General features: G+C 34.4%; 1 protein-coding gene across 13 annotated transcripts in view; it reads right to left on the bottom strand.

Annotated features, from left to right (window-relative positions):
• The window catches only part of USP34 (ubiquitin specific peptidase 34), a 129,588-nt gene that overhangs the window by 10,535 nt on the left and 101,086 nt on the right, over positions 1-17,967 (bottom strand). For 9 of the 13 annotated variants that reach the window (XM_085540996.1, XM_085540991.1, XM_085540989.1 and 6 more), the window contains 19 exons: positions 17,415-17,468; positions 17,228-17,323; positions 15,624-15,688; positions 15,453-15,528; positions 15,306-15,353; positions 14,509-14,640; positions 13,151-13,231; positions 11,927-12,012; positions 10,985-11,153; positions 10,826-10,900; positions 9,813-9,964; positions 9,358-9,406; positions 9,162-9,266; positions 8,993-9,037; positions 8,090-8,194; positions 6,396-6,543; positions 4,804-5,438; positions 3,299-3,456; positions 2,316-2,394 (listed from right to left, as the gene is read on the bottom strand). In XM_085540996.1, coding sequence (XP_085397122.1) covers positions 2,316-2,394; positions 3,299-3,456; positions 4,804-5,438; positions 6,396-6,543; positions 8,090-8,194; positions 8,993-9,037; positions 9,162-9,266; positions 9,358-9,406; positions 9,813-9,964; positions 10,826-10,900; positions 10,985-11,153; positions 11,927-12,012; positions 13,151-13,231; positions 14,509-14,640; positions 15,306-15,353; positions 15,453-15,528; positions 15,624-15,688; positions 17,228-17,323; positions 17,415-17,468 — 2,358 coding nt within the window. Of the gene's footprint in view, positions 1-2,315; positions 2,395-3,298; positions 3,457-4,803; positions 5,439-6,395; positions 6,544-8,089; positions 8,195-8,992; positions 9,038-9,161; positions 9,267-9,357; positions 9,407-9,812; positions 9,965-10,825; positions 10,901-10,984; positions 11,154-11,926; positions 12,013-13,150; positions 13,232-14,508; positions 14,641-15,305; positions 15,354-15,452; positions 15,575-15,623; positions 15,703-17,227; positions 17,324-17,414; positions 17,469-17,967 lie in introns of those variants that run through there. The other 4 variants (XM_015856751.3, XM_015856754.3, XR_014943785.1 and 1 more) reach the window with 3 other exon arrangements.

The following is a 17,967-nucleotide window of genomic DNA, read 5'->3' as shown; positions in this document are numbered from 1 at the left end:
TTCTGGACATGATAAATGTTTGATGCAGTAATTTTCATGATGCAAAACATTTTCAGTGAACAAGGGAAGAGATATGGCCTGGGACTCTCAAGTCATAACGCAACTCAATTAAAAGTTTTATCTCATTTCTAGCAATGTCTTACAAGGGACAAATTGTAACTTGTATTACACATTCTTTATCAAGTTAATATCAATTGTTTGTAGGAATAAAGGTTAACCAAGGTAAGTTCTTTTTGTACACGAGTACCTTGGTCTAGTTATGAGTTTCATAAACAATGCAAGTTCTAACTCAGTTCCTAACATTTTATCCCAAGGCTATGGAATATAAATGTTTACAAGACAGAAAGGAACATATCCTGAGATAACTAACTATAGCTAGTTAAAACAATTATATTTCTAGCAAGCTTGGGAAAAAATGAATTTTCAAACAGTACTGCATTGTCTTCATTTGTGCCTTTTCTGATTTTGTAATTCCAGCCTTTTCTATTGTGAGATTGAGAAAACACAAACTAGTGACATCAAAAGGCAAAGAAGAACCAATCCCCTAATCCACCCACATGCCTTAAGGCAGACTGAATGTCTTCATATCCTTTATTACAAATGTTTGCTCGAAGAACACCTGAAGACTTCAACTTGTGCTGGCTGACCCTTCCTGTAGCAATCTATTCCAACACCTCATTTACTGTACAGCTTAAACTACCTCCTACCCAGTTGTTTTCTACCATGCATTTATTATCACAGAATCATAGAATTGTTCCAGGACCCTAAAAGGTCACCTTTGGGCCCAATCTAGCCTGACCCTGAATGTATGCAGGGACAGGGAGGGCTTCCACCAATTCTCTGGGCAACCTGTTGCAGTACCTCACCACCCTTATTTTAAAAACTTCTTTCTTCTATCCAATCTAAATCGCCCCTCTTTCAGTTTGAAACCATTTCCCCTTGTCCTACCACAAAAGACCCTGCCAAAAAAGTCTGATCCCTTCTTTCTTACAGCCCCCCTTTAGATACTGAAAGGCTGTTATCAAGTCTCCCCCAGTGCCTTCTCTTTTCCAGTCTAAATGGCCCCAGCTCTCTCTCACCCTTTCTCAACAGGGAGCTGTTTTATCCCTAATGATAGCAGTCTGCCAAGAATAAATTTCATCTTATTTTTACTGTGTTTCTCCAACACATCCAGAATTTTATTCCTGTACTCAAAACTACCTAACATCCATTCCCATTGTGTGCTGCCAGTGTATTTCATAAACACTTTCTAGTCCATGAGCAAATTCAATTATGGAAGCATTGAATAGAATCCAGCTCTTTCACACACCTTAAAAGGGAAAAAAAACCACAAAACCAGACACCAAAACCACCTGAGCAATCAACTTTTTTTTTCTTTTTTTTCATTTTAATTCCATCTCACTCACTTTAGAACGTAGCTGCTAACAGCTCAGCAGTGTATTTTATGCTTCTCCTAGATTAGTGCAGGATAGTACAAATAACTTTGTAGAATGAAACTGTTGGTAGGGGGAGGAGTGACATGCAACTGTACCCATTTCAGGGTTTTATTATATTATTAATCCTCTATTTTGAACCAACTCTGATCTGATAACGGACCAAATATCCATTTACACTGTAATACACTGTGTGCTCCAGAAACAGATGTTTTAAGTTTAAAGAAGTCTAGATTATGTATTCTTTTGACCACTCCTTCCTGGAAACAGAAGCAGAAGAGGCATAGGGAACCTGAAGAGGATTGCCTCAAAAATGCCTCAAAGCCTGTTCAAATATATTAATTGCAGTTGTCATCTAAGAATGGTATAAGCTCTTATTTCTATATTCTAACTTTTCTTTTTACTCCTCATTCACAAAAGACCTCATTCACTTCCTTTACTGGTTTGTGATCTACAGCAGACTGAACTACAACAGCTCCTAATCTGCTCTCCCCTGTGAAATTCAGAGCAAGTGCTGAGATATCAGAGCACCTGATATCCTACACCTTCCTACTTAAGCTACAGTTTTTATAATTACGATACATATCATACTTATCTAGTATATATTTTTATCTGATATGAAGGTCTTTATTGCCTCAAATTTACTCATTTAAGTTTTTACATTATAGGTCAGGCATGTCTAGTAAATCTTTTGTCCTTCCTATGAGCCTAAAAATCTTAAGGTCATATATAAACATATATGTCAGTAATTCACACATGTATTTCATCTGTATTTTAAATGATAGCCCACTGAAACGATTTAAAGTGGAAGCTGAAAGGAATGATGTATTGGATCAGTAAGAAAGTGAGCTGTTTATTAAAACTGATAACAAAAATACTTACCTCAGTCATCAGAATCAATCCTCTGTTAAATACAACAAGAAGCCTGTCTTCATCAGACTCCAGTAATATTCTGAAGGCACTAGGAAAAAAAAGCAAATATTGAGATATTCTTGTAATATTCTTGCAAATTCTTATACATATGCTTGTAACTCTTATACATGCTTAGACTTATCAAACTCATCTCTGATAGAATTATGCACAAAATGAGTAATTCATCTCAGCACTGCATTTGGGAAAATCTGATTGCATCCTGGGACAGATGACCTATGTAAATCTTCCAACAGAGGCTATCTTCCTTTTCACACAGCTGGTTCAGTGTATCAGCTGTTGCATTTAAAGCCCCAGTATTTAACCTACATACCCAGACAATCTGCAGTTACTCCGAAGAAAAACAACCCCCAGCAGCTGTTCCAGCTATGCTACTAAGGTACACTGGAAAAAAAAACTATCTGAAAATCTGCACAATAAAATTCCGTCCCACAAATACAATTTCTAAAGAACTTTTCTGATGCAAAGTAACTAATGTCACCAACAGCAAATGAAATCACTGTTTTGTCAATCTAGACAAATTATGGTAGGCTGAGAATGGAATTTCAGCTTGAATACTGACTTAGCACATTTAAATGACTGCTTCCCTCCAAAGGCTCTAGAAGCTTTGTCATGGTGATTCTTTTTGAACCACAGCAATATATATCTTGTTTAATGTACGTATCTTCTATATATCTTATATGCATCAGCTTTTTCGTACAGTGTCTGTTTAGTTTCTGAATTTTTAAGATGACGAAGCCTTCTAAAATATATTACACTCAAAATCAATGGATTTTGGAAAACCACATAATTTGATCTGGTTGTTTACTTCTGAATAAAAGCAACCTTTAAATTAAAAAAAGTATAAAATGACCAACACTAACTTATACTGTACTTCACATTCTACAAAATACCATTCTTGTTCAAACTATACCACAACTTCAATACTACCGTACCTTATTAAAGTAGTCCAACATGATCGTCCATCCAAGCAGCGCAGATAACAGCTTATGGTGGTTTTCTTGAACTGCTTTATGTCTTCTATCTCTTCCTCTCTCATGTCTGGTCTCTGAGCTACAAAAAGTTGCATCAGGTTAAACAGTTCTTCTACTGCCTGAAACACAAAAATGTAAAGTTAGTAACATCACTCTCAGTATATTATGCTTTTTATCTAATTTTTAAATTCCTCTTTATATTTTGTAAAACTATTACTCCTATTAATTAATACATAAAATCTAAAATAACATTTACACAATATATTTTAAACAAGTGTAGGTAGGATAAAATTTTAATTTGTTAGAAAATCAGCAGACATTTTAAACTTAAATTATAGTTCTTAAAACCTAAAATTCTGGCACAGAAGCTGTAGATCTCTTATCTATGTTCAATGTGGTTTGGTTTTGGTCTTTACTATTTACTATGTGCAGTATGACACAGACATCTGAAATAAATCTCCCTGAACTTTGAATGCATGTTTTGATTCTTTCTCACAGGTCACTGCTATATATGCACAGACTAAAGAATCTGAGAAACTCTGATCCGAATGCTCAATCTTCCTGTCTTCTCTTAGGCAGTTTAAGGTCATTCTTTTGCAGCACGGTTACGCACAAACTCTGATGTTTCTATTCTAAATAACAGTTCAGTAAACTCCTTAACATGCTGATTTTTTCTGTGTGTGGAAAACACTAAACATGCCAAAGTAACTAAAGTCTCTTCTAACAGGAGATGCAAAGAGCAAAAACAGACTGTTTACACGACTGCTACAGTATACATGTAGTCAGAGAGCTGAACTTGACCAAATTTCAATGTAGAAGATTCCATATACCTTCCTCCCCTATGCAGGGAAGAAAATCTCCAGATTTTTCCTCTAACCTTGTACACCCCTGAATGATCCTAAAGTAATGCTAAGTAAGGCAGTCATAGAAAACTGCATGCTTTCCCTCTTAAAAAATTTATAATCTTGGTTTTTCACAATTACACATGGACCAAAAAGTATCTATTTTTACTGTGATATAACGTTGCAGAGACAGCAGATCTCACAGAGTACCAACACCTTACAAAAGGCATTGCCAGGCCATCAAATCTTGGCCCTGTAACAGAAACTGAAAGCAACAGAAAAACTGACTGGGAATTCCTCCAACTCATTATGTTACAACCTAAGACCACTGAAAAGATCCTTCCCTGTTTCCTACAGCTGGGCAGAATTTTGTGGAAACATCAGTGGCTGCTTCCAGAAAAAACAACTGCATTCCAACTGCAATACAGCAGGGAAAAAAATGCAAAACAATCCCCCCTCCCCCGACAGTAATCAGATCTAAATACACTCCAATAAATAAAAATAAAATAATTTTTCCACTTTATATATTCAGCACGTCTTTTCAACTCCATTACTAAAGGAGACATTCTGAAAAGGAGGAAACATGAACTATGAAATCATACTTTTTGGAATTGATCTACTTACTCCTGGGTACTGACTGGCATGTGGCGTGAGATTCTTGAAGGCCCACTGTATGTTCTGGTGAGAAGCCAACTGCCTTGTGAACGCAGGGGACTGCTCACAGCAGAGACGCAGGATGCCATAGTAGGCAGGCAGCATCCCACGGTTGAAGAGCACTACATCCTGATCATCGTGGTCCGCAAGGATGTAATTGAAGGCAATGTTCTTTGTCACCACAGGGTTCTGTACAATAAGGCGCACATTCTCTGGACAGTCAACACAGACGTTATACCAAAAAGACAACAAAGCCTGTTTATTGTGGTTGGTGGCTATAGCTGGCTCAGAAAGTTTAGGCTGGAAAAGGTTCCATAAGTCCATGAAGTAAGTAGAAAACATGAGTTTCTCAGTTTTTGAGATCAAACAGTATGTCATGAAACTGAAGTAGGGCACGAGTTTTGTTGTGCCGTGAACAGCAGCATCAACATATAACTTAGCTCTTGAAAGAAGGCCAAGAAGCACATTGTAGACTTGATGAAGAACTACCGTAGTATCTGGACTAAGAGGCAGATCACGTGTAGGGATGTGCAACGAGCGGGTTGATCGGAACATCTGACGGAAGGAATTGCTCGGAATAAGCGACACCAAGAGATAGGCTGCAGCTTCAAATAAAAACAGATGTGTTACAGTTTCAAAAATGAGGTAAACACTTAACAGCCACTTAAACTGCAATTAAATTACATTGCTTGCCCCATTCACAGATATTAAGGTATTTTATGTAATCTAGTTATGACTATATTTCCACTAGAGATGAACAAAACAGTAGATAAGGCTAGCACAAAGCAAGTTAGAAGAGGTGCTGAGGTAGCTTTCAGACCTACTCAGCCTATATTTCTGTCTGCTGCTTGGTTCTAATGTAACACAAGGCACTCCATCACGGAAATGCACTGAACTGCTTTCTATGTCTAATTTTTACTCTGGACTGGAGAGCTGTTGCAAAGCTGTACCTTCAAGATTCCACAACTCCTTCAACCACAGAAATGGAATTAAAGTTTAGTGTGACTTATTACTATCAAATCTTCCTTTACAACAGAAGTTAGACATGAGAAAGGCTCAGCATTTGAATATGACAAATACTGGCAGTGTGATTCTGAGCAGAGGAACTTACAGAGGCAGTACATGTGAGAGCTGGGCAGAAGCAAAAACTTATCCTTGATCAAAAGGTTTAAAGGACTCAATAAAGCTGTGACAGCTGAAAGAAGAGCAAAGTACTATTCCTGCTTACAGTGTGACTATGTGATGGAAACTACAGAGAACAACTTTGCTTAGTTGTTTTTTTTCACTGGGTTTTCCTGGACACATGGATTAATCACTTAAGATAAAGAACCTACAATATACTCTTTCATTAATGAAATAACAATACGTCTTTAATCTATAATAGCTGCCACTCGATGAGGCACAGTTATAGCAACACTTTAAAATAGAGCAATCATAAAACAACTGGAAATATGAAGAAAATACAAGCACAAGATCATATACTTAATGTGCCACAGGAATACCATACGCATAACAACCTGCAACAACAGCACAATTATTTTCTTTAATTTAAATTAACTTACAAGTTCTCACTCTAGGATAGTTATGTGCCAAAAGAAAACGTTCAACCCAGTTTTCCATGTTTTGTAGCACCCAGCTGTGAGCTAGTTTATTTCGAGGCGTTTGCACAGCCAGCCAATCCAGGCACTGAGATGGGTTGTATTCAATGACCTGAAAGAAGAACGGAAAAATCAAGAGTAACACGTTAACTTTAGGAGTATTTATTAATAGTATGAAAAAAGCTAAAAATAGCTATCATGACTCTCAAAGTACTTTTTAATAAACAGAGCTACTATGTACTAAGTACATACCACATGCTAGGACTATGGCAGACAAAGAAAACCCTTGTTAAATTTCAGTGTGCTCAGCACTTCTTAATCACGTTCAAAGCTTTTGAAAATCAGTTCCAGGTAGTTAACCTCTACATTCTGTACATTTTAAGCACTTTTAAAACTGAATAATCTTGTTCTTAGAAACAGATAAAAAAGATTTAAAATATCTCTAAGGTAACGTAAAACCTTAATGCTGAATCAGTATTTTTACTGAAGTTATATGAGAAGAATATAAACGGTATACAAAATAGTTGGTTAGGATTAATGCTATTATTCATTATCCGACTACACAACTTGAAGAAATACATTCATCTGTTGTTTTTCACAGGCAAAGAAAAGCCTATGAGTGCTGTTGTTCAATTACAAGAGCCTTACAAATACAAAATAATTTCCTGAGCCTTTCTAGTTCTACAAGGCTGGAAATTTACTGATGTATTATCAAGGTAATAAACCAAGTTCTTTTATTTTAAAGCTGTTTTAAAAACTGTTTTCTTTTAAGCTTAAGGTATAGGTACCCAGATAAGAAAGATGGTTCTCCTAGGAAAACATAGGCAGTAACTGCACTGCTGAAGGTGCTCCCAACTAGTACAATCCACCTGAAGAATATAAGCAGCTAAGAAGACAGACACCTTGCTTGTAAAATTTTAATCAACATAAAAAATAAATTTATCAGGAACAATCTCCTCTTTATTTTCTTTAAGTTTTAAAAGAGAAAGAATGTTCAACAGCTTACCACTGTAGTCTTCAGACCACAATAAATACAACAAACTCAAATAGCAGTTTAACCGAAGCTTTAATTCCTGATCTATTTCTTTATTTCTCAATTAGCCTGTACCACTTAGTTAAAAAATTTCTCTCTCTCTTTAGAAATATGAGTGAGAATGCTCCAACACCACACCAATTATTCATTAAGTTCCAATTAGCTCTTATTTTATGGGTCAGACAATTCATCACTATTTTATAGAGAACAAATGTCAACCCAATATTCACTTAACCGGCACATAATGGGCAAAAAAGAAAACAACTAAGAATGGTCCTCAAGCCAGCTTGCAGTCTTTGTAAAAGGATAATTCAGAAAAATTAGTGGAATTTGCTCAGTAGAAGCAATCCAAACCCTTATTATGCATTCATTTCTCTTTAAACGAAAAGTTAACCTGAAATAACAGATAACCAGAATGCTATTAAAACAGAAAAAGTTAGAGCAGAACTTAACATTTATAAACTGTTGTTGTTTCTCTGAAAGAAAAAGGCTCTTGAAAAATTCAAGAATTGATGCAAAGAAGGATGACAGCGAAACGTAAAACCCTTTCACGTACATAAAAAAAAGTATGCAAGACAATTCAGCTCCCAATTTTTTAAAAATTTCTTTTTTAAACAGGCTGTACCTCCCAAATCCTCTGCAGAATGTAGGAAGCAAAAGGTGGCATTCCTGGGGGTCCACCAGCAAATTCCATCAGCATAGTCAACAATTTGAAAAAAGGATTGGCTGCCTGTAATGCATAAAAATAAAAATAGCCATTTTATGTATTTCATTCAATCAATTAATATTTTTAGAGACTTTAAACCAATCCAGATAATTGCTTAAGAAAAAATTCTACTAGCTTCTGAAATTAACATTTTAATTACTTTTAATCCCTTATTATTTAACCTCTGAATCAACTGGTTGTATGTATCTATATCTTAATTCTACTAAACCCAAATACAGATTTAAACCACTGGCAGCATTATCAAATTAACAGGATCAATCTACTAGAAATACAGAGTTACAAGGAAATAACATTACATTACATGCTTAAAATCAGACATTACTCAGAACAAAGGGAATAAAATCAAACTGTAGAGCAATTAAGAATTCAAGAATTTCCCGTAAGTACAGATTTCACTATCTCAGAATTGTCATTTTTAAGTGTATTTGCTTAACAGGTAACACGTAGCCTAAAGGGTATATTCAAAACACTATTTTTTAGGTTTTACACTGATTGTTATTTCTGGCCTATGGTTTCCCTCTGAAATCACCAGTGTCTACTCTCATGAAAAGCATCTTATTATTTTAAGCATGCTAAGACTCAACTAGCTTTTAACAGTGCTTAATAAAGTGAATAAAACTTTCATCTGAAATTGCATACCAGATTTCTGCTTCAGAAAAATTAATATTAGGCTTTATTTTATGTCATGAAAACTTTAATGGATCATCTTCCATGCAATACCTTTAATGAGCAAAGTATTACTTCAGTAATTTAAAACAGAAGAAACAACTTATTTAATATACAGGTCGTAGGTTTACATACCTCAGGAGTCAACTTTGCTATCGATGTGAAAAGCATGGACACAATCTTTAAAAAAAAACAACAAACAGAACTCACTTAGATTTTTGTTTATTCAGTTAAAATAACAAATCATTCCATTACATTTATTAGACAACATCTTCAACAAATATCTGCAGATTCTGATACTTACATGTTCTGCAAGTCGATTATTGTATCGACACAAACTGAAGATGAGATTGCAAGTTTGCCTGATGTTGATACCATCACGGATATGTTGAAACAGAAAAGGAAAACCCTAAAACAAATAATTAGATATTACTACATTGTTATAATTACACATGCTAATACTTTTTTAAGGTTTACACATTTGTATTAAGATCAGTTACCTTTCCTCCTGTTAATGCTCCCATGTCATTCTGTGATAAAGTCAAATGCCTAAAATACAAGGAAACTTATATCATTTTACATCTGTGATTCTTAAGTTAGGTTAAAGATAAATTTATGACTGTGAGTGCTAGTTTCCATTGTTCACTATCATGGCACACAAGAAAATAAGGGTACTGATAATAAAACTGAACAAAAATATTTTTTATTAGACAGACTGAAAGGAGAAAATGCAAATCAGAGCAATTGAATGGATTCAAGACTTAAGTCTGAATCTTTTATTTGGTCAACAATGTAAAATATTTATTTTAAAATGGTTAAAAATATCATGGACCCAATAATGCAAGCTCATTTATGCTTTTAAGAGACTTACTTAAACGAGAACAAAACAAAAACCTCTAACCCCATTTCCAACTAACATATTAAAATTTGGTTTCGGGTTTTCAGAAGCTCTTGCCTTTCTGAGCGAGACTGTTCAACTAGGAGTGCAATCAGGGCAATCATCTTCTCAAGAGCAGCAGGCCTGTATTTTTCTTCTGCTAAAGAAAGTATATCTTCTTCTTCCTCTTCTTCTTCCCCTTCTTCCTCAGAAAGTACTTCAACCTGTGGCTGCAGGAAAAAAGAAGATGAATTTCAATATGTACATTTAGTGCTTTAATTACAGAACACCTGCATTTGTTTTTACATATACTGTCATCTTTCATTTACAGAATGGCTTAGGTTGGAAGGGACCTCAAAGATCATTTAACTCCAACCCCACTATTGCAGGCAGAGTTGACAGAAACTGAACATCAGGCACTAGATGAGGCTGCGCAGGGCCCCATCTAAGCTCCTGTAGAGACAGAGCATCCACAACTTCTATGGGCAGACTGTGCCAGCATCTCACCACCTTCTGAGTGGAAAAATTTTCCCCTGGCATCTAAACCAAATCTCTTTTCCTTTTTTCTACTCATGTAAAAAATTGATTTCCCTTCTGTTTAGAAGCTCCATTTAAGTTCTGGAAGGACACTATGAGGTCTCCCCTTCTAAAACACCTTAATAAATCAGTGTGACTCAAATCATGTAAATATCTAATGCTTTACATTTAAATGTTCACAAGCTAAACTGTATTTACAAATGCAAAAGCTAGGTTCAATCACTACAGAGAATCGTATGGTGCTGAATTTAGGAAAAAAAATGCAAGTTTACAAGTCTAAGCTGTACCAAAAGTATGGAACCAACTATTAACAGAGTGATGAGGGCAATTTTCATAGATTCTTCTTAGTTTTTATCTCTATGATAAAAGACAACTATGATTTACAGTATAATCAATTCAGTATATATTTAAAATATTCTGTAATATTGAACATTGAAAGAAGACTGTAATATTGAAACAATTTTAACATCTGAAAGGTGGTTCAAGAGACATAGCAGAGATCATTCTCATGTATGAAACAGGAAAGACTTGTTATCAAATACAGTCTAACTTACATTCTCAGGTCCTTTAGTTCCCATGTAGAAATGAACCATTGTTGATATGGCTTGCAGTGAAAGCAAGAATTGGCTCTGAAACACACAGATGTTCAATTACTTGAAAAAACACACACAGATATATATGCACAATTCCTAAAGCTACAAGGCAATACTCACTTCCTCTTCACCCATTTTGGCAAATTCATAAAGAAAGGCAAAGTATTCTGTGAGATGTTTACTGTGAGGCTTAACACCATGCTCCATAATAGACAAGAGAGTCTTCACAAAACGTGTTACACAAGAGCGACTGCCGATGTCTTCCACAGGACCATCCATGTCATCCGAACTAAAAACATAAACCGATTTAGACATGTCACACAATGCATGGAGCAGACATTCATCTTGATCTAGGTGTTTTCAGAAAATCTTAAGTATTTCAATCTCTCCTATGATACTCAGGTCTCCAGAAAAAAATTGGGTTCTGTATTTAGACACAAAATTCAGGACACGGAAACAGAGGTTTTATAACAGCAATAAAGTTATTACAAACTCTGTGATTCTTGCTTGGGAAAAAGTTATCAAGATCACAGGTTTAACCCAAAATATCAAAGAAAAAGCGCTCGCTTCTCACTACGTATCAAAAAGAATGTTTCATAATTTCAGAAAAAAGCCATAATTTTGCCAGTAATTAGCAGAACAAAAGAGAACCTGTTTTTGGTTGGTTTCTTTTCTTACTTTGTACAACACACAACTGGACTTTAATTTCCTGATCTGGTTTACAAATTAAAACTGATACCTACATGCATCTGGATATAATGTACAATCAGATTTTCATGTGGAAGGAGTAAGATGTACAGTTGCAGATTATTACTGACAACAAAAGATCCCACTGAAAAAATCTACTCAAACAGAACAAATACTTCAAAAATTGTATCTACGGTATTGGCTACTACAACCACAATAGAGTTTTAAGTGAATCAGAGCGTTTAGGGTAGAATAATAAACAACTGAAATTGTATAATTTTATGCTTGCAAGACCATTTAGAATAATTCATTAAAGATAAAGCAGTTTCTGTAATGCGAGTAATAAATAGAGGTTTTCAGGTGTTAATATTTTACCAGTCTTCCATCCCTGGCTGAAGATAAAGATGTGCATGCACTGGTCTCAGTCTCTGTATCACATGAATGCACAAACGCTGGAACATCTGCAAATGATAAAATATATGAACTCTGCATGTTCATTCTTTTCCATACACATCAATATGTATTTGCAACAAAGAATATTCAGTCTCCTAATACTTCTTTCTGCTCTATTTCATTCACAGGATATAGCTGAGACTGATGCACCCACATTCCAGTCATTAATGTATTAATACCTGATATTTTAAGAGAACAGTCAAATGTGATTTCTATAAATCATGAAGAAACCCTAAAAACATTTTTTAATATTGGTGTGTTACTTTAACAGGACTCAGAACCCCTGCTCATAAACATTTTCTCTTCTATTTCTATTTTCTGAAACGTTTATGGATATTTTAAGCATTTTTTTTCATATTGCCTCTATAATGAGAAATATTCTGAACATTTTAAGGAAATTCCTTCCAGTTATTGTTTAATTTATAAAAATTTGTCAAAGATTAGAGCTTCACCTAGGATTCTGCATAATGATTACCCACGAAATACAATGCTTTAATGATGGGTTAAATAAGGAAACTCTGCATGGTTCTATATGAAAACAATCTGAAGTTAAAACAATTCAGGTGAGAAAGTAATTGCTAAAGTTTTTACCTGAACAACTGGCAATGAAAATATACATGTACATTAAACTATTAATATTATTTTTTATTATTTATTGATATTAATTTTAACTGTGAACATCCAAATGCTGCTAACACAAGTTGCTTGTTATTGCCTTTTTCAATTTTAAACGTTTTCAGAAAGAGTAAATAACAAAAATTTGGGACATAATGTACATAGTTTTCTGAATGTACACATCTGAACTTTGATTTTGAATCAATTCAGAAGAAAAACATTTTTAATGTAAGACATTTTTTAATGTTCAGTTTTGTAGCGATCACGTGGGAGTTGTAGAAGTCTTCGTATCTGGTGCAACATTTTCTGATACTAACTACACCTGTGGCATGATATTAAAATATACTTTGCTTCAAACAACAGTACTCCCACTACAAATACTCTCTAAACCACAAACAGGAATGAAAAAGACGACAATTACAGATTATCAATGTAACCTTTCCAAATCACTATGTGTTATAAAACTTGTTCATTTCCCCTTATCGGTCAAGCAGTCACCTGATTAATACAGGAGCATTTTTTCTGTCTCACCTGTCTCACAATCTGATTGGGACACTTTATTAGAATCTGCATTGGCCACCAATCATCATCTGCCATACGATCCAAAAACCACTGCAGAAAACATGTACTTTGTTAGTTTTCTTTCAAACTGATTCCTGTCCAATCTTCTTTTTGCATAATAAGAAGTTTGAAAAGTAAGTGATGTTTTTATTATTAAGGAATAAGGAAGTATTAATACAAGGGAAATGTAAATGACTTCTGTGCACAAGAAAAAAGGAATCAAGATCAACAGAAACACATTTAAATCCAGTATCTTCTTATCTCTGTGTTCGTTATGCCATTATTCAGTTATCTAGAAGGAAATGCTTATCCTGAAAATCAGCATCACCAGAATAAAAATAATGCTCAATAAAAACTCAGTTGCAGAATCTTGCTGAGTACGGACAGGCTTAAACAAGAACATAGTTCCTGGGTTAGATCCCTTATGCATTTTAGAAATGTCTTACTATTATTAGAGGCAGAAAACACATGGTAAGAACAGAGTATGATACATTCAAAGTTAGACTCTGCAAATAGTAATTTGATTTCCAAAAATTTATTCACAAGAAAATAACTTTGAAATAAAGAATCCAAGTTATAGATATTTTATTTCAAATTTACCCAAGTATTTTTTATTATATTAAACGTATTCACCCATTTTAATCATCAGAAGCCTACTATCTTACTATGATTTTCATTTGTCTGTACTAAATAAAGTCTTCTGCAAGATACAGCATAAAACTAGCGCCTTTGCACATTCAAACTACCACAATAAATCTATCACAAACTTTCCTCTAGTATCTCAAAAACTGTCTTCACCACCACAGTGAATTAGTGAAATCTGTCTGTGGATTTTCACCTTCAGTCAGCTTCCTGCATTTTTTTCCCTAAAGAGATTTTTTTTTTTTTTTTAAACACTTTGAGTTAAAGAGTTCCAGCTTCATAAGCAAGGCACTGTATGAACTTAGAGCTACATCGGACAAATACCTGCTTTTATCCACCTTTTAAGCCTCTATATAATGCCACAGTCTTTCATCACATTCCCCTGGATTCAGCTCCAGTTCCTTTCATTCTGCTCATTAAGACTTACTCTGCCTTTCCAAATTCATTTTAATGCCTCTTCAATATACAACATACACCATATAATAATCAAATACAAAAGCTGCAATACCGCATAGACTTTCTTCCCAGTGACAAAAGGATCCTGACCTGTCATCTCATCACAAGTTTCAGAAAATAAAAGTAATTCCCCAGAATCTGCATTTTTCAGAGAAGTGGATTTCATCTCATAGTGCACAAATATACCAAATGTGGTAGTTCATAGTTCAAAACATTCCAGGGATACAAACCTCCAGGAAAGTTAAACAACATATAGAAAGTCGGTCTGTAATTTGCTGAATTCCTAAGTCACTTACTTCACAAGCTGCCTGACTGTTATTAAACTGCTTTGTTAAAAGTTCAATCCACTGAAGCATTGTAGGCTGCAAAAAAAGAAATACAGAAAAAATCTTGAACTTAAAAATCTCTAAATGGTCACTTAGAACACGGAATCTTAAGCATATAGCACGCATGCAGCTACAAACCACTACGCATGCTGAAACTAAAAGAAGTCACGCAATGCTTAATTATCAATGTATTTCCATTTTGCCATCATACTGCAATAGTATTCTTACAATGTGAGGCACTCTAGAACTAGCAGTACTTCATAAAACACAGATGAGAAAACTGAATGCCTACTGAGGATAAAAGTAGTTCAGATAGAATAAAACTTCCATGTTGCTAAAACTAGTGTTTATATCCACCGTTCAATGGCAAACAATGTCCTCTGTATCAGACTTTAACAAGTACTTGCTAAAACATGAAAAATCTATGAATTTACAAATGAAAAGATTATGAGGTCTGCAGATCCCAATGCATTTCCGAGGCAAAGTAACCTAAATCCAGATCCCCCATTCTTCCACTGTGCAGTGCTTATTATATCACACTATTTGTTTATAATAAAATGTGTTGAATGACAGTCTTTAAATATTTTTTTTGGCCACTATACTCAGTACATCTCAATATCACACTTTTACAATGAAAAGATACAGACTTTTCACTATGTTCATGCATCTACTTAATGAGAATTTACAAGTGAACAGAATACCTTTTCCTTTGAATGAATAAATGTCTCCAGTACAAAAGAAGTGCTTAACTGTGGGGGGAAAAAGGAATCATTAATTGCAGAACGCCCAAATTAAAGTATAAGCAGTGTTCATTTAAAATAAGCAAAATAAACTTTTGAGGTATTTACCTTTGCTGTCATCAGGGAAACTGCTTTTGGATCTGGTAGAGTGCTTGGGATGCTACTACACAAATGCCACATAAACCTAGAGTCAGTAATTTTATTTGTTAATTTTAAAAAATAATGAAAATCTGCAAGAAGAAAAGAAGCATTAATATTACATTTTTAAAGAAAACTTACCCAAAATATGTATGTTCAAAAATGTTCTTGTCTTGAAGAAACTGCATGTTATCATGCCATATCCACTGAAGAAAAAATGCTAACATCAGATACAAGAAAGCAGTTTATTTCACTACATTAAGAATGATGCTAAGAATATTTAAAAGTTTCCTGTGGCTAAGTAATATTTTTTTAAATGAAAAATTATTTCTAGAATTGTTTATTCTATTTTAAAGGACTTACTAAAAGTTGCTCTGTTTATACTATAGCAAATACTAGTTTTGTCTGCTCTCTGACTGCAGAATGGAGCTCAGGATCTTTCCCCTTGCCGTGATCTCATTTTCCCAACTAAATCACATTTTTAGGCCAAATTTTTCAGAAAGGATCCAACAACGTAATGAAGAACAACATTGCAAAGCCGTATCTTTATATCTGCGTTCATATAACAACAATAAAATCTCCTTAAATATGTAGTTTCACTAATTGAAATCACCTAGACATTCGAGCAGCTTAGTCAGAACTGTTAAGAGTAAATATTTGACCCTTCATTATCAAACAGCGGAGAATTTTTCAGTGGAGAATTTTACAGTATGACTGTTTCTCTCTGAAATGTTTTTGACCGAATCTGTTTGCAGCATTTTTCACATTAAAATAGTTTTAAAGTTTAAACCTGTTAAAATCTGTTACTGTTTTGAAGAGTGAGAAACACACGATGATTTATTGGCTAACAATGAAGAATCTTTTTAAGGTAAGAATTAAACACAGAACAAATGATAAAGCAATACTACTACAAGAGGGTGCAGGGAATCTGACTTGCCTCTCACATTATAAAAAAGTAGAAGAATCCCTTTCAAGTCCATATTCACGATCTATCTAGCACAGTGAGATACCCAGTATAGTACCCTGCCCCTCTGCACTTTTTTTTCCAGTTCTCCAGGCCATACATGAATAAATACTGTCCTCATATTTATAACTAGGTGTCCTAAGTTAGAGCAGTACTCAACACTAAGGAGAACAGGAAGATGCACCTCCTTGTTTCTCCTACTTGTTTTATTCATACCTGGGCTACCTTTTCCATGACTATATATAAAACCTTTTCTAAATGACGCTCCCTTACCCTAAACACAGTCTGCCAATATTTTACAACCCACAAAAAAAAGTGGGAGGAAACAGCTGGAACTATTCTTGGAACTAACTACTGTTATGTCCTTCCTTAAAGCAGTAATTTGCTGAGGAACTGTAAGATAAAAAGATGGTGGTTAATGAGAATACTTTCCGTACTGCTGCAACTATGAAGAAAATGCTGATATGAGCTCACAAAAACAAAACAGTAAGTATTCTACCATTCTTTTATCTTTTTTTTTTTTTAGAAATATGAAGCAGAACAATACAGATGCTTGAATTAAAAACTATGCGACAGAATGAGTAAGCACCTGAAATTTATGTACACTGTAAATTTTCACTTCCTATTCAAAAGCATTCTCCTCAGGACTATATCTAAATCAAAGGATCATCATTTTACTGATTCCAGTTATACTGGTTTTTCTGTTTTTACCCAGATTCCTGGTTTGTTTAGGATTTCCTGTATTATTTTAAAATTGGTGTCAAAAAAAATCAACTTGTACCTCCAGCAACTCTGAAGAAACATCAAATTTGTAGTCTTTGCCATTTTCCTCCTCTGGCTCCATCCGTTTGTAAAACAGCATGTAAGCACTGTGTGTCTTTAAGAAAAAAGCATCTGTATAATTTTTGTTTTGAGAGAAATTACGGAAGTATAAATGTGATTATATAACATGTTTGGAAGAGAAATACCTTTTCAAAGGAGAAGTCCATAAATTTATCAGTAACAGAATCGTATGTTTTTGTCTGCAAGGAAGAAAGTAACATCAATAAATACAAGCTTCTTTAAGCGATAATCCATGTAAATATGCATGTGAAATATTTCAAGACAGCTGTACAGTGGTTATTGACAATTTATTTCTTGCTCCAAGCAGTCATTTCTCTTTTTTCTTCCATTGCAATCTACTATCATTTTTCAGAATTGCTATGGAATATTTTGGCTTTTTCATGCAACTGCCTTATCCATCTCACTGACAGCACTTCTTTATTGCTGTCTAAAGGTATTTAATCCCTTTGTCAATCCAAAACAATTTTTTTCTTAAATTTACTTATTTCAGCATACTGCTCTTTACAAGGAAAGAGAATTCTGAACTGTTTCAATAAGATGCTGCATTATTAATGTTTTTTTTATATAATTACATTATAATTTAAAAAGTTACCAATTCAAGCTGACCCTGAGAATTAGTGTTGTTTTACAGTTTTCTGCATTACTGTGTAAGAATACTCAGACTGAAGTCCAAGGGTG

The sequence above is a fragment of the Coturnix japonica genome, chromosome 3 (assembly GCF_054131305.1).
Source record: "Coturnix japonica strain WE chromosome 3, WE-NBRP24, whole genome shotgun sequence".
Classification (NCBI taxonomy): Eukaryota; Metazoa; Chordata; class Aves; order Galliformes; family Phasianidae; genus Coturnix; species Coturnix japonica.
This window is presented reverse-complemented; position numbering and strand designations above follow the sequence as displayed.